This window comes from Medicago sativa, chromosome 7 (genome assembly GCF_051527215.1).
Source record: "Medicago sativa cultivar Bolivia chromosome 7, Bolivia_mono, whole genome shotgun sequence".
Lineage (NCBI taxonomy): Eukaryota > Viridiplantae > Streptophyta > Magnoliopsida > Fabales > Fabaceae > Medicago > Medicago sativa.
Genome location: NC_140755.1, coordinates 96,816,027 through 96,838,456, shown reverse-complemented (window position 1 = coordinate 96,838,456; position 22,430 = coordinate 96,816,027). Strand labels below are relative to the sequence as shown.

The 22,430-nt window shown below is 32.7% G+C and overlaps 3 protein-coding genes across 14 annotated transcripts; all 3 read right to left on the bottom strand.

The window, feature by feature from the left end:
• Window positions 1–8,394: 8,394 nt before the first annotated feature.
• On the bottom strand, window positions 8,395–11,804 carry LOC146910803 (uncharacterized). The gene is made up of 10 exons (XM_085729466.1): window positions 11,799–11,804; window positions 11,455–11,538; window positions 11,224–11,357; window positions 11,041–11,138; window positions 10,154–10,242; window positions 9,962–10,070; window positions 9,541–9,692; window positions 9,394–9,464; window positions 8,811–8,925; window positions 8,395–8,700 (listed from the first exon to the last, which is right to left on the bottom strand). The coding sequence occupies exons 1-10, from the start codon at window positions 11,802–11,804 to the stop codon at window positions 8,530–8,532; spliced, it is 1,029 nt and encodes a 342-aa protein (XP_085585592.1). The 3' UTR covers window positions 8,395–8,529.
• A 2,537-nt stretch (window positions 11,805–14,341) lies between these two features.
• On the bottom strand, window positions 14,342–19,189 carry LOC146910802 (secoisolariciresinol dehydrogenase-like). 4 transcript variants are annotated; one of them, XM_085727760.1, is made up of 3 exons: window positions 19,049–19,189; window positions 16,410–16,449; window positions 14,342–15,358 (listed from the first exon to the last, which is right to left on the bottom strand). In XM_085727760.1, the coding sequence occupies exons 2-3, from the start codon at window positions 16,442–16,444 to the stop codon at window positions 14,569–14,571; spliced, it is 825 nt and encodes a 274-aa protein (XP_085583886.1). In that variant the 5' UTR covers window positions 16,445–16,449; window positions 19,049–19,189; the 3' UTR covers window positions 14,342–14,568. The 4 variants fall into 4 exon arrangements, with proteins under 4 accessions (XP_085583886.1, XP_085583888.1, XP_085583885.1 ...); XM_085727762.1 differs by having other exon boundaries at window positions 19,040–19,167; XM_085727759.1 differs by lacking the exon at window positions 19,049–19,189 and adding an exon at window positions 16,582–16,672.
• Window positions 17,806–22,326, bottom strand: LOC146910801 (Pentatricopeptide repeat (PPR-like) superfamily protein). Of its 9 annotated transcripts, none has more exons than XM_085727757.1 (5): window positions 20,475–22,326; window positions 19,424–19,672; window positions 19,297–19,316; window positions 19,040–19,193; window positions 17,867–18,660 (listed from the first exon to the last, which is right to left on the bottom strand). In XM_085727757.1, the coding sequence occupies exon 1, from the start codon at window positions 22,249–22,251 to the stop codon at window positions 20,590–20,592; it is 1,662 nt and encodes a 553-aa protein (XP_085583883.1). In that variant the 5' UTR covers window positions 22,252–22,326; the 3' UTR covers window positions 17,867–18,660; window positions 19,040–19,193; window positions 19,297–19,316; window positions 19,424–19,672; window positions 20,475–20,589. The 9 variants fall into 9 exon arrangements, with proteins under 9 accessions (XP_085583875.1, XP_085583883.1, XP_085583882.1 ...); XM_085727756.1 differs by having other exon boundaries at window positions 19,049–19,193; XM_085727753.1 differs by having other exon boundaries at window positions 20,479–22,326.
• Between the last annotated feature and the right edge of the window lie 104 nt (window positions 22,327–22,430).

The following is a 22,430-nucleotide window of genomic DNA, read 5'->3' as shown; positions in this document are numbered from 1 at the left end:
TATCCAAATAAAAAATATATATTACAACGAAGTTTAAAAGAGAAAAAAAAACTCATACCCACCCGCGTCATCAGGAACGACCGGTTAAACAATCCAAAAAACATCACGGTACACAACATTAGTGGTCTCAGTACACACGCGATTTTCTTCATCCAGTATAAGCATTTTCAATCCCTTTTTGGAAGTGACCCTCAACACAGCGACATACAAATGTCCATGAGTAAAAACCGGTTTGGAAAGATAGATTTCAACATGAGATAACGACTAACCCTGACTTTTATTTATTGTAATTGCAAAACACACAGCCAGCGGGAACTGTCTCGTAGTAAATTTGAAAGGCAGTTCAGGATCACCTGGAACTAAGTTTAGTATTGGAATAATTACTTTTTCACCAGCATTTTTTTGGTAATAACAGTTACACCGACAAAGTTCTTCCCAAGATTGTCTACAATTAACCTAGTCACATTGCACAATTCAGTTGCTTGATCAATGTTCTTCAACAACATAACTCGACATTCAACTTTAAATCTCAACTTGTGGTTTGGAATACCGGAAAACTTGATATTGTTTAAGAATTTGGTGGTAAACCATTCGCTTTGTACCTCACTATTCTCGTCTGATTTGCAAACTGAATCAGAACTGGTATATTCCTTTTTGTCTCCTGGAACCAATGATAGAAGGAATTTGTTTACGTGATCAACTGCATCCAGCGTGGGAGCAAGTATCCCTCGCGTTTGGAAAAAAAATCCGAGATCTTCATGTTTTGCGAAAAAGTCCGGATATACAAAATCAACCAGAGAACGCAACAAATCAGAGGAATCTTTTACCAGCAACTCATCAGAATGGGTACCTTAATTTATCCACTCTCGTTGGTGGATCCTATTCCATCTCCAATTGAAAGCATCCAATCGACAAACTTTCTTATCTCATCTTGCTCGACACGAACGGTTGAAGCACGTAAACACATATTTGTTGTAAGTGTGAGAACCTTACAGTGACTCCACAACTTTGATGAGTTGATGGATGAAGCAAGTATGTCTTTTCTGCATCCTTTTCTTATCACTGGAAAAATTTGTCTGAAATCACCGCCGAAAACCACAGAAAGACCCCAAATGTTTTGTCTGTATTATCGACACCATCATAAGACATTATATCGCGCATGGTTCGGTCAAACGCCTCAAAACAATAACGATGCATTATCAAGTGTCAAACGCCCCAAATGGACACCCGTGTCAAACACGAGATATAATTTCGTCATATTTGAGGGAGAAAATGCTCTGATGTATCAAGTGTCGGTTAAAGTTCAATATTAAATAAAAAAGTGGAGGTTGAACAACAAATAAATTAATGAAACTCATATTTTAGTCTTCAATTTTTCGATGAAGATGTGGTATCGTTCTCACTTGTGTGGTTTCTCTTTCTGTAATGTGTCGAATCACATCAATGTTGACTCCCCTATAAAGCCCAGAGGTGGTATCATATCCCGATTCAACATTGTGGACGGCGGATGGAGTGCTTCTTGGTGGTCTGTCACAGACATGGAGAGTCTCTTAATGGAGATATGTTAATCTGTCAATTATGAGTTAAAATTTGACATTGGATGCAAGAGTAGATGTTGAAAAACATATAAGGGAGATTATCCATATACCTAATGCTTTAGGACTTTGGGTGAAGAAGTGATGTCGATCTCACTTGTGTTGTTGCTCTTTGACTAATATGATGATACAACCCAATGTAGGTTCCAATGGAAGTCGCAACATTATAATGATTTGTTTTGTTAGTTTTTGGGTGTCATTTGTTTAATTTTTATTTAAATTTTAGTTTTAGGATGTCATTCGCTTTCAAGCAATTTTTTATTCAACCTCTATTACTTTAAATTCCTTCACTTTTGGTCTTTGGTATGATTTGACAATGGAAAAATGTAGACGTGTTATGCTACGTTGACAAAATACATATTTAATAGACATTTTAAATTGATGCGACATTTTTAATGAATCTATTATTTTGGTAGCATAATTACCCAGTAATTTCCAATTCCTTAAATAAATTCATAAAATTACCAACAATTGATTCTATTAATTATATTGTCATAGATAAAACACACTTTCCTTAGTTTTACTTCTTATCATTCCTCTCTTGTTCAAATTCCTTTTTCTTCTTTCTTTTTCTAATTTACTTTCTATCTCCACATTAAAGAAAGGAACAAAGACACCCGTCTATGAAATAGCCACCAACTCACATTTTTTTTACCATATTGGTCCTCTTATCTTATTTTGCTATCTCACCATATCATAGACACAAAGAATCTCACACTTAAGGGAGGGATGGTAATGTGTCATTTGCAAGTAAAATTTCTACATTGGATGCAAGAGTATATATTGAGCAACAAATAAGTTAAATGACAAATATACTTAATGTCTTAAGGTTTTGGATGAAAATGTGGTGTCAATCTCACTTATGGGGTTTCTCTTAGCCAAATGTGATGATCCAAGTGATTACAGGTTCCCTCGGAGCTCCATACATTATGATAAATTGTTATCTTAGTTTTCGGATGTTCTTTACTTAATTTTTTATATTAAAGAAAAGTTTTTGGATGACGCTCACTTTCATGCAATTGCTTTTATTCAACCTATGTTCTTTCAAATACATCCACTTTTGAACTTTAATCTTGTTTATGGTAGCCTTGGTCCCAATCCCAAATATAAAAAAAAGAGGGTTGTGTTAGCATCTACAACAAACATAAAAAAAAATTACAAAATTGAATCTCTATAGCCAACTCCACTTGGTGGGGATAAGATTTGGTTGTTGTTGGTTGTTATTGCACCTTCACTTTTAGTCTTTGGTGGAATTTGACAATGAAAAACACAAATGTTTTATGTTGAGTTGACAAAGAGACATTTTAAAATGATGTGGGACTTTTTTAATTGAATCTATTTTTTTTGGTAAAATACTACTCATAAATCTCCAATTTCTTCAACTAACCCATAAAATTACCATTAACTCATTCTATTCCTAATACCTCCACAGACAAAATACAAACTTTTTTTCCTTATCATTTCTCTCATGTTCAAATTGCTTTTTCATATTCTTTCCTTTTCTAATTTCCTTTCTCTCTTTTCATTAAATATGGGAACATAAACCTACATAAACCACCATCAATCCACCTTTTTTACCATGTTGTGCCTATGTCACCAAATCACAAATGCATCAAGTCTCACACATAAGGGAAATATGTTGATGTGTCAATTTTGACTTAAAGTTCCATAGTTGATTCAAGAGTAGATGTTGACAAACATATAAGTGAGATGACCAATAAAGTTTCATAGTTGATGCATCAAGGCTCTTTTTGTATTTTTTTTCTCTTTTCTTAATGAAGCTTAGTGGTTAGCGGTCATCCTGCTACCTCTTTATGCTAAAAAAAAAAAAAAAAGATGACCAATATAAAAGTAGATGTTTAAGTTTTATATTAAATTTAAGGTTTAAGATGTTGTTCACCTTCATGCAATATTTTTTAATTAATCTCTAGTAATTTAAATCCCTTCACTTTTGGTTTTTATGGATTTAATCATGGATAAACTCTTATGTGATTTGTTGAGTTAACAAAATACGTGTTTATTAGACACATTTAAATGTTTTTTTTTAATCGAGCCTAAATTTTTGGTAAGTTAAATGTTTATTCTTTAGTATGAACACCTGCACCAAGCATAGTCTAGTATCATTTTCATTTGTGTGGTTGATCTTTGTTCAATGGATAAATGCATACCAGTGTTGACTACCCCATAAGGTTCAATGATGGCATCATATCTCGATTGGACTGTGAGGAAGCAGAAGAGGTTCCTAGTGGTAGATCCCTGCAGTGGATAGTCTCATACTTGAGGGATAAAAGTTAATGTGTCAAGTCTGAGTTAAAGTTTCATATTGGAGGTAAGAGTGTATGTTGAGCGACACATAAGTGATGTGATCTATATACCTAATGTCTTAAGGTTTAGGATGAAGATATGGTGTCAAACTCACTTAAGTGGGTTTTCTTAGTCTAATGTAATGATCAAATTCAATGTAGCATCCCTCGAAAGTCTCAACATTACGATGAACAATATTTTATTTTTTATTTTTATATGTCATTTGTTTTTTTTTATATTTAGTTTTTTGATGTCTTCCTCTTTCATGTGAATTTTTTTATTCAACCTCTATTATTTCAAATTCATTCAATTTTTGTCTTTGGTGGCAAATGAGAGTGGAAAATTGCAGACGTGTTATGCTGAGTTGACAATATATGCTTATTAGACATTAAAAATAATGTGAGGTTTTTTTAATTAGATCTAATTTTTTGATAAAATAATTACCTATATGTAGTGGGATCTGACAATGGCAAAATGTAGTTGTGTTGTGCTGAATTCATAAATACATGTTTATAAGACATTTTAGGTGAAATGAGGTATTAATCTCACTTGTGTGATTGCTCTTAGCCTAATATGATGATCGAGGCTCCCCCTGAAGCTCCAACATTATGACTTCTTAGTGAGATTGTATATCATTTGTTTAATTCATTGATCTTAAAATCAAGTCTTTCAGTGTCATTCATTTTTATGCTATTTTTTCTATTTAACCTCCATTAGTTCAAATTCTTTCACATTTTGTCTTTGGTGAATGTGAAAATGGAAAGAGGCATATATATGATGTTGATTTGACAAAATACATGCTCATTAGATATTTCAAAATGATGTCGCATTTTCTAAATGAGTCTAATTTTTTTGTTAAAATAATTACTCATAAATCTCCAGCTTATTCAACAAACTCATAAAATTTTCAGCAACTCACGCTATTTCCTATACTCTTAAGAACATATGACACACTTCTTTTTTTTTTCCTTTATCATTTTTCTTAGGTGTAAATTCATTTGTCATTTTGTTATATTTTCTAAGTTTATTTCCCTCTTCTCATGAAAGAAAGGAATGAAAATCTTCTTGCATGAAAACACAACTAACCCACCTTTTTTAGCATGTTGTGTCTCTGTCTGATCTTATTTGTTTATATCTTTATAGCACAGACATCAAGAGTCTCACACTGAAGGGAAAGATGTTCACGTGTCAAGTATGAGTTAAAGTTCAACATTAAATTCAAAAGTATATTTTGAGCAACATATAAGTGAGGTGACCAATATAACTTATGTCTTTTATGGTTTTGGTAGAAAGAAATTCATTGTGGTTTTTGATTTTATTTAAATAATGACATTAAATGTTAAACCTCAAAAATTATTACGGTGCAATGATAATTAAGGTGTTATTCCATTTATATTTTTCTTTATAAAATTAACCATAAATGTATTATTATTTTTTTGTATTATAAAAGACTTTTAAGTGCACTATGCTACTAAAAGGGAATTGGATTATCTCCATTGAAAATTTTCTCAATTTTTATCCATTTTCAATCTACACGATTAAAATACAAAAACCATTTTTTTATAATTTAATTCTCAACTTCTCTCTCATGTTTAATTGTTGAGATTACACTGAAGAAGATTTGAGAGAATTTTCAATGTAGAGAATCCAAATCCTACTAAAAGACATGATGTACTTTGATTTTTTTTTTTTCAATAATTTTTTAGAAAAAAATCAATTTAATTTAGTTGCTGATATATCAAAATCAATTTATTCTATATTACTTATTTTTATGAGTTTAATAAATATTGATAGCAATACAATTTGTTGTTTATCATATGTTTTAATATCCTTTTAAGGTTGATTTCGTGGTTGCGGGGTCAGGTTTATATACTCTCAGCTTTTATACTTGCCTTTATTTAATATTTATTTCTTTGCTTAAAAAAAGATAATAATACAATTACTTCATTAATACAAATTTCCTTCTCTAAAAAAAATAGTGCACATTTAATGAAAAGATATACATTAATAAATGTAAATCAATCAATATCAAAATAATTTAATACCCTAATAAACAGTAATTACAATTATTTACTTTAATATAGTTAAGGCAAGGTAGTTAACGTAGTAAATAGGTTTTATTTTGATGATGAATTTAAGTGCAAAATCAATTGTCATATTAATGTGTGATCAATTACAATAGTAGTATTGTCTTCTATCGTCTTGTTCCTGCCCTTGCTAGATACATCCTTAAGACAATTTCCTAAAAATATAGAATATTGATTCAATTTATAACGTCACCACCTATTATAATTATAATTAACATCTATCTTCCAACTGAAATGGTAGTATAGCTACTATCATAATTATCACTTTCATGCCAAATAAAAAGTTCCAATTAAAAGAATAAAGAAGCACGTTTGTCTTTTGTTCCCTTTGGATCTCAACTATACTTTTTTTTTCCTTTCCATAATTCAATCTTCATGAATATCGTCTATTCATGAATAATTTCTGCAAATTAAAAAGTCAAAACACACAAAAAAAGTTATAAAATATTCAACAACACAACTTTATACCGAAGAAGAAAAACTACATTGTATTTGTTAAAAAAAGAAAAACATACTTAGAAAAGACTTTCAATAATATGAATTACCAAAACTTGTGATTCTCTTACATATATCAAAGAAATCAAATAAGTTGTTACAACACATGCGTCATGTACATTAATAAGAGAAATGTGTAAAAAATTGACATTGTAACAAAGAGAGAAAATAGAGGTTCATAGAAGACTTTCAATAATATGAATTGTGAATAGAGAGTTGTGTGAAAAGTGTGAGAGTCAAAACGGATATTTATAGTCAAAGACATAAAGTAACCAAAATAATCAAGTGCTTGATTCGTGCATATTGTAACGGAAAAAAAAATTGTACATTAATATTCATCAATTGGTGCATTTGATCTTAGAAACAAAATCGTAATAATTCAAACCAAATGATTTTATTTTATTGATAACCATATATTTGACATCTACTTACGCACACTATTTTTTGACCAAATATATTTTTATTTAATTTTAATGTGTAACAAAAAAAACTAAAAATGTGTATAAACATATTATGTACCATATCATTCCTTTCATGTTGCATAAACTATGGAAGGCGTTACTAAAATTTAGAGAGCTGTCTCTTCATATTTAAAAAGAATTGTTGTGATAAAAAGACAAAAAATAAAGGAAACGAAAACAAATAAAATTATAAACATATGAGTGAGTGAGAGAGAGAGAGAGAGAGAGAGAGAGAGAGAGAGAGAGAGAGAGAGAGAGAGAGACGGTGTGTGTCACAATGAAGATAGAGAGAAAGGATGTGTGCTACGATGAAGATGAAAATGATGACAGACATATTGACTATATAGAGGGGGAAAAAACCTAAGTAAAAGTTAAAAGGATGACATGTATGCTCAAATTTGATTGGTTGGTAATTTTAATCATGAATCATGATTGGTTGATAATTTAAATCATGAATCATGGTCAATTTTTATTGGTTGATAATACAAAACATATTCATGATAGGCTATTAAAATTAAAATGTTTATAATTTCCATTTTGCTTTTTAGTAAATTAATTGAAATAAATTAAATTTGTGTGAGTGATGCAAATGACATAAGCAAGAAGGAGTTCCAAGTGTACTTTTCAAAAAAAAAAATACGGCAAATGTTTATAATAAAGATTATTAGTATTTGGTTTAAAAATAAGTACCAAAACTTATGGTTAAATGTTGCAATTGAAATGTTTGACCGATCGATAAAGCTAATCGTTTTTTTTTTTAACAAATCGGCTGATTGTTATATGCTTTGAATGATCCATCCTGGACATTATTGATATTGCGTATATTGAAAAATAATAAGCATCATCAATGTCATGTATTGTAAAAAAATAAGCCTTAATCATCGTTGGTAAATTAAATACTCTTATAAAATAGAGATAACATTTTAGGATAAATTCATCAAATTATGATTTTTGTTTCTATTATAAACTTATTCATATTTACTGTGTACATAAAAGAAAACATTGGTGCATTAAACAACAATTTCAAATTTTGACTCTTTGCACAACATTTTCGGTTACCATACTTGGATTTCAATTTTGTTTGTTTTTTTCCTATTATAAACTCCATCATACCTTGTGTGTACATGAGAAAAATCATTAAATGAACCTTTTCACTAATAGGATGCCAAGTGTACTTTTTAAAAAAAATAGTGCAAATATATATAATAGAGATTATTATTATTATTATTATTATTATTATTATTATTATTATTATTATTTATTAACAACAATTATTGTATGTTTAATTCAAATGCCAATTTTGTTCATGCATTTAATTCCATGTAATCAAACAAAGTTTCAAAACAAAAACTGACAGTTTCTCAACCACATGAGATGTGAAATGAAAGTACAGGATCTCTTATCAAAATTACATGAGATTTGTTCTCTACCTAAAAAAAACAAACAATAAACTAACAAACGCTAAAATAAGCATATAAATTACACAAAACCTGTCATAATCCAAAATTGTTGGCTGAACCAAAATGAAGAAAATCCAATTACCAGCTACCTAGGCTGGAAAAAATATGTTTACTTAGAGCTCTAAAATTACACTATTGGGCTGGCAGTAGGTGAATAAAGTTGAACCCAAGCATATTCATGCTTGTAAGGCAAACTTGCTTCACAAGAGGCTTCATATGCATATACGACAATCGAAGCCCAATCCAAAGAGTTCACTTCATTATCCACCCCAAAATAATACAACAGCTGTGGCAAAATCTGGCAAAACCAATATTAACAATTCAGTATTATCGAGAGAAGGAAACAGAAATATTTGGTTGACCAAACAAGAGAAATGGCAGTACATGCATAATGACAACAATAACTACCTGAAATTCACAACACATGGATCCACCGCAATAGATGCATCTAGGGATATCATCTTTGGATGGCCGACCACTTAAAATGGGCCATATTGGCTTAGCATTTGAATTCCTGTAATATCTGTTTTTACACCACAAGTATTAGAATGTAATTTACAAATGAATACATAGATATATATTGATAAAATCAATAACATCATCCGGGTTATACAACGATGAACTTTTAACACACATCTTGGTGCATGATTATCAAAGCAGGGCACCTTCCATAATCTATTTTCCAACTGTTAGTTCTCTACTTCAACATTGATGAACAATGATTATAACATTATGCAAATATAGTTGATGAATAGTGATTATAACGTTATGCAAATATAAAATGAAAAAAAAAGAAGGTTGATATGTCTCAAATGATAGGTTAGGTGGACAGATGTAAAGCATAATTTTCCTGGATTACTGTTTATTTTTCTTCTAAAGCAAGATAAATTCTTTTGAAAACATTTTCTCCCATTCAGTTCAGAAAATAATCTGTCACATACGGCAATTTCTAAATCAGTTCAGCACTCTAAAATTACTAAACATTAATCACCTCAACACCTGTTCAGGGTCTTTGGCGATGCGTTCCTGAAAATGGGCCCAACTCCTTTTGTCCTCATCACCCTATTCACACACGAAATAATTAGCAAATAATATAATTAAAAAACGTAATATAATCTTAATAAAAACAGGGTAAGACATGAAAACTATCCATGAGTGAATTCATAGTGTCATCACTCCTATTCCTCAAGATCAAGGAATTAGCCAAGGTATTATCCTCAGAGACGTCTTTGTTACATTCACTTTGATCTTCAATGATCTCAAATTCAGGCCACATGTGTTTGTTTCCAACTGTAAACAGTGGATATCATGAAATTTGATATAGTAACCTCTAATATCAATTATAGTCATATATTTATTTGGAATGACATCATGCAGGTTTGAAGTATGTTAGTCAGATGCACATTTCACTTTCTTTTAAGGATTAGATTGTTACGTCGATGCACTAACAAAATTTAGAGTTATAGTTAATTGACTGTCTAAAAGAATGAGTAACATTTTTGTTATCAACAAGTAGTAAACAATCCCTGCTAAATATAGATGTTTTAAACCAATGTGACCTTTACGAGACTCCAATGAGGTGGTTCCATTTTTGTTGAGTCCACAAACAGGTGAAGAAACTTTTATTTGATGGCAAGTAATTTTATGCTCCAAACGCCAACTCATGGTCTGTACGTTGAAAGAGAAAGATTGTTATAGGATTCAAATTTATGGAGACATAAGTGTTAGACACATAAAAGCAACTCAGATGCCTGGTGTTTCTCAGAGCAATACCGCACTTGTTTGCAACTACTACAGAGCTTGTCTCCTTTCCAGGTACCACACCAATCACATATAGCAGCTGAAAGTAAGAAAATTTTCCATTAGTATAGAGGTAGATTTGGAACAAATCGGTGTTGTTCAAACTTCACTACATTGCAATGCTATTGCACCGCTATAGCTTCCATTTAACAAAACTTGTACTAAATAGTGTATCACGAAACAATAGCAATTTGTTCAAATTTCGTTATGTTATAGGTCAATAGTGCCGCTATTTGACAACACTTGAACAAATCCATTTAATCAGATTGCATACATGTTCTTCGACACCTAAGACAACAAAAGTGCCATATTGCCAATCAACATGTCTTGATGGCAATCCGTCCAATATTGGTCATACATTAAGCAAAAATAGCTGTAGATATAATGGCAAGCATCACAACAAGAAGAAGACAATGGGTGCAGCTGGATTAGGGTAATCAAATTAAGTTTTTAAATTTAAGATTGAAATGTGGCATTATATTAATTTTTTAGCAGCAGCATAAAGATGAATAACTAGTAATCCTTTCCTAATTCTTGAACTCTTATTAATTCCCTTATACTAGTACTCTCAATACGACAATTATAAGTATAGAAAACCCTAAGAATAAGAAGGCTTGAAAATAAAGACTTGAACCTAAACAAGAATCTATCGTTCATTAAAGTAAAAGACATCTTACCAATTCTGAACACCTACTTTCATCAGGGCAAAAACTACCAAGTAAGCATTCAACAAAGTGGAAGACAAGAATATTATATAAATGGTCCTAACAAATAATTCTAAGGTGAGATTATTTTCAGCAAAATGAGACAAATATATTGCGATGATGAGTAAACCAACCTCCACTGCCAGTAGGCTTGTCACTTCCATCATATTTGGGGCATTCACTCGAGTAAAAAGGATTAATGCGAGGTAACTGGCAACGGAAAACCTTCACACTTCAACAAATAACTACAATATCAGAGATCAAAAGCCAAAGAAACTAAGAAGAATGTAACATTTTATTCACAATGTATAACAGACCTTCTGCATGGTTTCTCTGGATTGCGTTTCCATTGCTCGTGCTGATCTCTGAGAAGACATGTCATGGAAGGACACATGAAAACAAAGAGCATCCGATGAAATGTGCTTTCCTTCTCAACAACTGGTGCATAAACCTAGCAGTTCAAGGGTTTAGTACAGTTAATGACGATCAAAGGTAGGGGGACAAACAATAACCACAACAACTAATAGTCTGAGGTATTAGCTGCATACCTGAAGCACAAAATGTAAAGGGTCTCCACAAAAGTCACAAACTGAAGACTTCCCTGATGGTATATTCAGAGGGTCCAGCCAAGCCTATTTTTCATACAACGGATAGTATAACCATTAGACACAGAAACTCACTTTTATTCAATTATAATTATAAACTCTTTCTATATTTTACGTGTTTAAATCAGCTTTTGCAAGAAAAATCTTGCATCCCAAGGCATTTTCAGCACAAAATCAGAAGCTCCAATACATAGCTTATGTGTTGTTGTGGTTTTTCAACGCAATTTTGTTGAAATGGAACGCGGATCCAAACGTTCTATATATCTATAGAATGAGCAAGACTTTACCTTCATTTTTTTCTTATTCTGAAAAAAATTCACTAATGATATGTGGCATATCACTACACATCTACAAACCTTAAACCATGTTGGTGTAAGTCTTTACTCGTTAAGGCTTGTTTGAATTATCTTATTTATTTGAGATTATGTACAGGTATAAGCACTTTTGAGACTATTTGGGAGAGTTCACCGAAACAGTTTATGACATGTTCATAAGATCATTTCAGCTTAATTGTATAAGTTCTTCATGATGAATTATGCTGCCAACAAACACTTTTATTTCATATGAGTTCAACTAAACTAACGTGATTGGAATAAATCTAAATTACAATCGATAAAAGAGTGTAGCAAACAATTCTCTATCTATGATAGCTTATTAAAGCAATTGATCGTTCGATTCACAGAACAATGTTAATGCATAGTATATAATAATCTCTTCCCTATGTGTAATTAGAACAATGTTAATGTTGATTAACTATTTTTTTTTTTGTAGAATTGAAGAAGAAAATCACCAAGAGTACTGATGTGGTTCAGAATGTTATGGGTATACTGGATTATGATTTCGATGAAATGTATGTAACTTGTAACTTAATTCGTTTTATGTAGTTTGCAATTCTTTTTATAAAATAATTAGTAACTTAGTTTTTCTTTCATTTCAGATACCCTGACGCCATTTTTGTGGATCATGTTGATTACCATGAGAGATATGTTCATTGGCGTCAACTTTTGGAGGACCCAAACCAGCCTTGCGCGATGTTGTAGTTGTTTAGGACTAATTTGTTCTGGCTAGTGTAAATGTTCATAATTTTAGAACTGATTTTCTCATTGTTGTTATTATGTAATATCAACCACCTTTTATGTCTCAACTATAGAGAATAAAATTTACTACTCTATAATATACTTGTTCTAAATATAGAGAGGAACTTTAATTTACAAGTAGACAATTTAATGAGCAAATATCCTCAAACTGATATTCATTATAGGGAGCCCTTGATATGGACCTTAATTTTAATGGACCATTGGTGGATCTCATTAGTTTACACACTATAGCCAGTCAACTATTTTTGTGTTTTTTTTTTCTTCCTATAGTATTTTGGGTTTGATGGTGAAACATTAGCGACATCTCCTTTTTCAGCAATAGCATCCGTTTCCACAATACTCTTGCACGCTTTTTTTGCTGGCATATCCCAATACTCTCTTCTTTTACATCTTTATTATACACTAGTGTGCGACCCATGGGTAATTTTACCTTTTGTTTACACATCAGCATATACTACATATCGGATTAAGCGTGTCCCAAAATCAAATGTTTGTCAGTCAAAGTTCGAGATTGACACGATATGATGAATACACAAAACAAAACTATATTATTTTCAATTTGTTAATAAGCTGTCACCGCATCGTTGTTCACGTCGCGTTTGATGTCCATATCGATGTTCGTGTGATTAAGACCATACCGATTATGCTCACCTCGTATCGATATATATATGTATTCAACCCTTTCAACCTCAACTCACTTTTATTTTACATTACATTTATTGTATTAATTTTTCAAGACATCTCCAGCGAAAGAAGAAAAAAAAAGGGACCATTTACTCACATGTTTCATACAACAGTAGTCATGATGTCTAAGCATGGCCATTCTTGAATTAAGTCAGAGAGGTAAACTTGGAACGTAGACATAAAGTACAACATGAAGATAATTCATAATTACAACACACATCATTAAGGCTATGGAGCGAAGCTCCTACCTAGTGTAATCTTCGACACACAACGATAACAATTGTTGCGACAATCACGTTAGAAAATAGATATTCAATCGAGTATGAAGAGAAAACTCAAGTAGTAATAACCACTATATTACATAACAACTATCCATAAATACTTACACAAATTGTAAAATAAATATAAAAGAGAAATGATATTTGTACAACCATTTTCTAACAACTTTTTGACAATTATCTCCTTCATACTCACATTATGCTTTTAATCTCTCTCTTCTTTTTTCTCTCTCTATTGTTTTTGACCAATCATATGAGAGAAAAATAAAGTTGTCATGAAAGTTGTAAGAAAAAGATGTCCAAATATCACTACTCAATATAAAAAATACATCTCTAATTGACAGTTATGCTCATATACACCTAAAAATATACTCCCTCCGTCCCTATATGTAAGCACCCTTTTATTAGAGAGAAAAAGTGCTTACATATAGGGACAGAGGGAGTATATTGTAACACCCTACTTTCTTTGACAAAAAAACAGATGATTATAATACCATACAAAGATGACAGCGTGTGTAGACATTGTTCTAATATTACATATCAAATTATTGAAGAAAAAAAACTATTCAAATTTTTTTACTACGAATTCACAAACTTTTTGAGTAAAGACGACACATATAGTTTATTTTGTTTATTATTTTTTAATTCATTTTTATGTAAGTACTAAGTCAAATATTCTTATTCAGAAAAATGATTTATAAAAGCAATAGTATAGTGATTCGTGGTATGTAATTATGAAACGGTATGATTAAATTCCGATCGAGCATCGAATCGAATGAAGTAGGTTTAAGTTGAATTTCAAAAACAAATTAAAGTTCAACAATAACAAATCAGGTGCATAAGTTATGGCTTACGCATGATAACCACAACCCAAGCATAAGATACGGAAGAATCCAAAACATTTGTAGCAACAATATAAAATTACAATCAAAGCCAAGTTGATCCCTTATTCTAACTTCTTCATAATTATTATTATTGCTTCATGGTAGTAAACAAAATCAAGAATCTGAATACTGAAACATGTGAAAGGATGGATTAACAATGCTGAATCCTCCATCTATGAGCAAATTATGGCCACTCACATACCTCGAATCATCACTAGCAAAATAAAGTGCTGCATTTGCCACATCATCAGTTTTCAAAGTCACACCCTTAAGATTAGCCAACGTGTTCATGGTAGTTTCAAGCTCACCATCATTACATCCAACAAATTGTGTTGCTAAAGGAGTTGCAAGAGCATAAGGAGACACACAATTAACTCTAATCCCAAATTGTCCAAGTTCAACTGCTGCATTTTTAGTTAAACCAACCACAGCATGCTTTGCACAACAATAAGCATGTGAGGCAGCACCACCAACATAAGAGCTTATGCTAGAAGTGCTTATGATGCTACCAGTGCGAGCTGGGATCATGGCTTGTGCTGCGTGCTTGATGCCGAGGAAAACACCTGTCACATTGATGCTTAATACGCGTTCAAAATCTGCTTTATCATTGTCAATGATCCGAGAGTTGTTAGGGCCACCAATGCCAGCATTGTTGAACATAATGTCGAGTTTTCCATATGTTTGTATGGTTGTGTCCACGGCATTTTTTATTTGGCTCTCATCAGTGACATCACAATGTACATATGTACATGTTGATGATCCTATGGTTTGAGCAACCGAATGTCCAAGTTCATCTTGGATGTCGGCGATCACTACTTTGGCTCCTTGTTGGACAAAAATTTCTGCAGTGCGTTTGCCAATTCCACTAGCTCCACCGGTTATCAACGCCACTTTTCCTTCTAGTCTGCAGAGAAGAAAAGAGTCGTTAGGCCTAAATTCATACACAATTCATGTTGTTGAGTGTTGATGTCTATTTTAGATGAATCTAAATGCAGAATCTTATTATTATTTAATTTTTTTTATAACAATACAAGAATCATGAAACCCTTCAAAAAAAATCATGAAACACTAAACAAATATTACTAGAAAAAAGTGGAAAAATATAAAATTTGTTAGAGACGTCAAACTCAGACTAATTTCACTTTTTTTTTTTGTATCAAATTTTAGTTTGTAATTCAACTTTAAAATTTTAATGATTTTCGTTATGCTATTTTTAGAGCATATGGTATCAAAATTTTAAAAAATAAAATTATTGCATCTCATTTAGCAATAAGCAAAAACATCTCCAGTATCAAATTTCCAATATATCCAACGAATGAATAATATCAAAACCCATATTTCTAAACACAATTTGATTCCTATGACTCTAAACAACGGTATATACCAAATTATACCTACCTAAGTTTGAAGTTTGTTTTTGGCTAAAACTAATTAAACCACGGTGTTTTCTATTCCCTCTAAATCATATTAAGTGTCGTTAAAGTTATGCAAGGATCGAAGTTCGATTCCCATAATTTCCGCTTATTCAACACCTTAAGAGGTGAATTTCTAATCAATATATTACTTGACAAAAAAAATGAACTTCATTTGTTAAAGTACCCTTAGTAATATACTAGTAGTTAGTGAATTGAGATGCAATAAATAAGAGTATATTAGTGAAAAAAAAGCAATTAACATTTCATTGGTATTCTAAAATAGCAAATAATATGAAACAAACAAATATTTCAAATGTGACACTTAAAATCATACACAAAAGTAAATTGTTAAAGTACCCTTAGTAATATACTAGTAGTTAGTGAATTGAGATGCAATAAATAAGAGTATATTAGTGAAAAAAAAGCAATTAACATTTCATTGGTATTCTAAAATAGCAAATAATATGAAACAAACAAATATTTCAAATGTGACACTTAAAATCATACACAAAAGTAAATTGTTAAGATCACAAAGCATACCTTCTGTTGACTGAGGCAGGGCTCGAACTTGCCATGATATCTATAAAAAAGAGAGAGAGAAATATGAGAAAATGAGAAGAAGGAACAGTATGTTAGAACATGAAAACGAGCTTAATTAATAGCAACCAATAGACAGGCAAGCTTAATTAATAGCAAGACAAAAGTCACTCGCATTGTATGGAAATAGCCGTTCGTCCGTATATTAAGAAATTATTCACTCTTTTTCATATCTTTTGTTTCATCCATGAAATTCATATGATGCAATATATTAACAAAGAAGTCCAGTTAAATAAAAAAAACAAAGACGTACCAATACAAAGGTGGTACTAATATTTTATGTAAAAAATACAAATAATTAATCACAAACTCCAACAGTATTTGTTTGGGTGTGGGTCTTGATCAACGTTGTAGCCGGCAACTCAATGGAATACGCCGAAGTTAGCTCCAACTATGGATTAAGAATAATTAAGTTGGAATCTTATCACGTAGAATTTATATATTCATAAATACACTCATCTAATCTGAAATAACAATCACACTATATTATTAGATCAGATGAAATACTAATGATAATAACAATAATTTTCTAAAATAAATATTGCGATAACGATATACTACTATATAGTGTACTTAATCAATACTCTGTCAAGTTTAAACAATACCAACAACACCAATTATTTGATCCTTTCTTAAGAAAAAAAAAAACACCAATTATTCGACCCTAAATAATTTATTTTATTTTTTATAAATGGAGAGGATCTCAACTCCTTAAAAACCTATAAACAACAGTCATGGTTCTGTGCTGCAATACATATAGGATTGCTAGAGGTAAGCGGCGTGGTTGAAATTGCGAGTTTGCAGTGTGAAAAACTGCTTTTTTTAACTCTGCTGAAATGTGGGTTTTTAAGAGACAGAAGAGATTAAAAGAAACTCAAGTCTATCTTGCAACAATGTTATACCATTAAATATGTTGGTAAACATGGTCAAGGATTTAAGCCACCATCAATTCATGGTATTAGAGTGAAATATTTGAATTATTATGTTGGTAAAATCAATGAGGATTTGGAAGAACATAGGGTTGTTAAGAAATTGGAATACACCATAATGACCGACGGTTGGACCAATAGGTGAAGAAATATACTGAACTTTTTGGTAAATACTCTCAAGCAAGCCATGTTTTTTAAGTCTATTGATGCATCTTGCATAAGCAAAGACTGCTAACAAAGTTTTTAAGATGATAGATGATATTGTTGAAGAGGTTGGTGAAAAACTTGTCCCAGTTTTTACGGACAATGCAGAAAATTACAAAGCTAATGGGTAAATTTTGATGCAAAAGCGGGAGAAGATTTACTTGACACCATGTGCAGCTCATTGAATCAACCTAGTGTTTGGAAAATTTCAAGAAGATCCCTCTCCACAAAATATGATTGTTAACTATAAAAAGATCACAACCTACATTTACAAAAGAACAAGTCTTATTCTTTTATTGCAAAAGTTACTCTTACTTGATTTGACCTGCAAACTGCAATGACTGGTATTGCCGCATCTTAATTGACAATCGGGTGTTTGCATTACAATTATAGAGCACTTATTATAGAGCACTTATTATTATGAAGTCCAGTAAACTTGCAAAGAGTAAATGTTATGAATTGCATGAGGGGTGTTTTCCCCCTTACTTAGGGTGATGTGCGTGGTAGCCTCAGATGAGAGGCCGGTCTATGCAATGTAATCAGGATCAAGTGTTGGGTCGTAGGATCTTACGATCCTTCGCCAAGGACTCGGACTCTGATTCAATTAAGATTGCCGGAAGGGAGTTTGTGGTCAAAATCATGTGTTTTGCAGTTGAACCATACAACCTCCGTGTTGGGCCACTGTATTGAATGAGCCTCTTATCCTTGGGTTGGATTTCTTTTGGGAAAATCAGTTTTGTAAAACGAACAAAACCATTTGACCTCCCTCCTCACTCAGTACCCACAAACAAAAGAAACCCTTGCATCTTTTTATCTCCCTCCCTTTGATTGCTGAACTCTCCTACAACACCGATTTTTGTGTGATACAACGCCGATTTTTCCTTCGTTTGCATCATCTCCTCCCTGTGACGGCTTCCCCTTGACTCCTCTTCCTTGCGACTCTGTTTCTTCTTTTTCTCTTTGACAAGCTTAACTGTGTGGTCTCTGTGGTGTAATGTCTTCAAGTGGGTCCCATAGTCTCCAACCATCTACAGGGAGAGGGTCTCAAAATGTTCTTGGTGCTACAGTTGCAAATCAAATAAAGATGAACTGATTAATATGTTCAAATAAAAAATGTTACAATGAAAAATGGTGTGTGTGCTTGATACATGACAATAGAAGGGGCAAAAATACTGAATTGGCACCAGACAGAGACAATATTAGGAGCCATCAAAAGATACAAACATGATTCAATCATAATCAGGAAGAAAACAAGGAAGCAAAAATAAAAAAGACGGAATAATAAAATCAATATCAAAATATTACAATTAAAATGGTTGTGTGCTTGTACATAACAATTTCATTGATACAATTTTAGTGTTTATTAAGTGTGGGGCATAATTTCTTTCCATAATGTCTTACAACAAAAGACGATATTGTAAAAGGATAAAAAATGTGTACCTCACTTACCAGGATGCTTAAAGTTATACCCTATTGGGAAGAAGCATGGTTAGAAAGAGGAAAGATGCTTTGCTCCCAGACCCATGTCATTGCTAATTTAAATAAGGCCAGAGCAAGGGAGATTATACCAACCCATTGCTTGATATGCATCAATCTATCAAAGTAATTAAAAAAGTTATAATGAATTAAAAGAAAGGACAAAATGGGGCAATCGAATTGAGAATCCATTGTCCAATAAGTGAATAGTTTGATGTTACCGTCACCATATAAATCTGGGCTGCCAGAACAGAAAAGACAAACAGGATATCAGAAGGAGATGACAATAGAAAGAAACATAGAAAAAATTATTCAAAAAGATGATGACAATAGAGATTTAAATAATACCTGCCAACCTGCTTCAATGCTACTTGAGATCTTTATTGAGATGATATCTATTGTGATAATAGACTGGGATTGATCACATTGAATCCTTTCCATGTACAAGGATTGGTACCAGTAATCCAAGAAGACAAGGAAGTTGTGATGTGATTGTCAAGGCTCGCTTTCTGTCCTAAAGAACTGTAGCAATAGCGGTGACTCTCTCAAGGCAATAAAAGCAATAGTAAAATACCACCAACTGAGGTGGAAGAAAACCTTAAAAGGAAACACAAAAACGTACAAAGAATCAGCAAAGACATTTGAAACAGTGTGTGGTTCAAGGTATGGAGTGCTTAAGACATGCAAGAGCTACATGTGAAAAACTGGTCTTGAGTTACTTATTTTGAACTTCACTTTTTAGAAATATTATTTTTATAATTTTTACTAATAAAATTAAAACATTTGATACGCAGTTAATAGGAAATTATGTAACCATGTTATAAAAGAAAGAAACAACTAAATGAACAGCCCTCCATTTAAAGAAACAAAAAAAAAAGTATAAATTGACTTTGATATGCAGTTTGGCCATTCTGGTATAAACAGAGAGCTCATTGACATTTTACAATCTGTTTTAGTAAATCTTCAATCCACAATCATGAAGAAATTATATTAATTTGTAACCAACATCATCAAACTTCTAGTAGATGTATTAGAAATATAATGAATGGTAAGGGCATCAACACAAATCCTTGACAGTTGACATACACAGCATTTTCATTGTAAATTGCAAAAAGCTCTTAATATCCTGTGGTCCAAGAAATACTGAAAAATTATAAACAAATGTGTTGTGAATAAATAGTGCTATTCATGACAGGGCATCTTATGAAGGCGGGATAGGTTCAACCCCTAAAAACGATATAAATGAAATTAAAACCTCAATCCAATGTAACATAGAAGAAAGCATAAATTAACTTCAATGATAATGGATCCTCTCATGTTCTTCCATGTTAAAATTATATGCGACAGTTAGTATAAAACGGCAATAAACTTATATACCATCAACTAATTTGCAATTTACCTACCATGAAATAACTGCTGAGCTTCAAGATCAACTGGACAAGAACTCATACCGATTTCCATGTTCTGTACATTCAGAACTTCATACATGGAACAACAAATAACTCAGCATTGTACTAAAGTTTACTGCAACCAGGTATCTTGCACACTCCTCTTTCCTTCATCTTACTTCTCACAAGGGAAACATCTTTCCATCGCCCAGCTGCTGCATAGATGTTAGACAGCAGCACGTAATTAGCAGCATTTTGAGGCTCGAGTTCAAAAAGTCGATTAGCAACAATCTCTCCTAACTCTGTATCACCCTGTAGATTACATGCTCCAATAAGTGCACCCCAGGCACCAGCATTAGGCTCTATATGCATTGATTTTATAAGTTCATAAGCATCCCTTAATTGCCCAGACCGGCCTAGAAGATCAACCATACATGCAAAGTGATCAGGTGTAGGACTAATGCCATAATTTTCCTTCATGGAGTTGAAATATTTCCAACCCTTATCAACGAGCCCTGAATGACTACAAGCTGTCAGGACAATTGTGAATGCCGCCTCATCTGGAACTATCCCTTCCATCAGCATCCTATTAAATAGATCCACAGCATCTTCCCCATGCCCGTGAATTGAAAACCCATGAATCATTGAACAATACGAGACTAAATCTCTCTTAGGCATTTCTCGGAACAATTTCAACGCCCTCTCCATGTTTCCACACTTCGCATTCATATCCACAAGTGCTGAAATCACATGGTTTTGCTGAAGATCAATAGAGCTGTTGCCTACATAAGAATCAACCCGTTGAGCCAATTTTAAGTCACCCAACTGAGAAGCAGCCGACATCAAACCAACCAATACGAACTCATCAGGTATCACGTTCATTGATTCCATCTCAAGAAAGACCTTCAACGCCTCATTAGGCTCACCATTCTGAACATACCCCGATATCAAAGCCGACCAGGCAACAATATCCTTTTCCGCAGCTTGTTCAAACAAGAACCTCGACGATTCCATATCACCAGCCTTAGCATATCCATCAATCATTGTCGTAAAAGAAACAACATTCTTTTCCGGCATAGAATCAAACACACCCCTAGCACTATACAAATCCCCAACCTTAACAAAACCCCGAATCATAGCATTCCACGAAGCTACATTCCTAAACGGCATTTCATCAAACACCTTCTTTGCCTCAACCACATCCCCAGCAGTAACATACCCAACAACCATAGCAGTCCAAGAAACCACATTTCTGTCAGACAATTCATCAAACACCTTACGAGCATCACCAATCTCACCACATTTACCATACATATCAATCAAAGTAGTTCCCACAAACAAATCCTGATCCAAACCACACCTAAACACCGACCCATGAACCGATTTTCCTACCAAAACCTTACACATACCGGAACATGCTTTAATCACAGAAGGGTAAGTGTAACTATCAGGCACAGCCCCTTCCGCTTTCATGCGAATAAAAGCGGAAATTGTATCAGAAAAGAAGCTACTTTGACAATGGGTTCTAATGAAAGTGTTCCAGAGGAATGTAGAGGGGTTGAGAACGCGGTTGAAAACCGCTGTGGAATATGAGAGAGTGGAAATGGAAAGTGTGTTGGCGAGGGAAATGAAATTGGAAATGAGAACTTGGTCTTGTTCAAGGCCTCTTTGAATGATGGAAGCGTGAACTTGTTGAAGATGTTGGAATCTCTTGCAAGCTTTGAGAAGGGTTGTTATGCATGCAGATGAACGAGTAGCGGAACAATGTTGTTGTAGCGAAGAAAGCATGGAAACGACGGCTGAGGAGTGGAACAGAAAGGGTGAAGCTGGTGGCCACGTTCAAATTCTCTAGCTGAAATTCATTCATGAACCCCCCGACTGTAAACTTTCAATTTCCCCCTCTCAATTTCTTACGTAAAAAACTTCATTTTTCTAAAAAAAAAAAAAATAATAATTTATTTTGATTA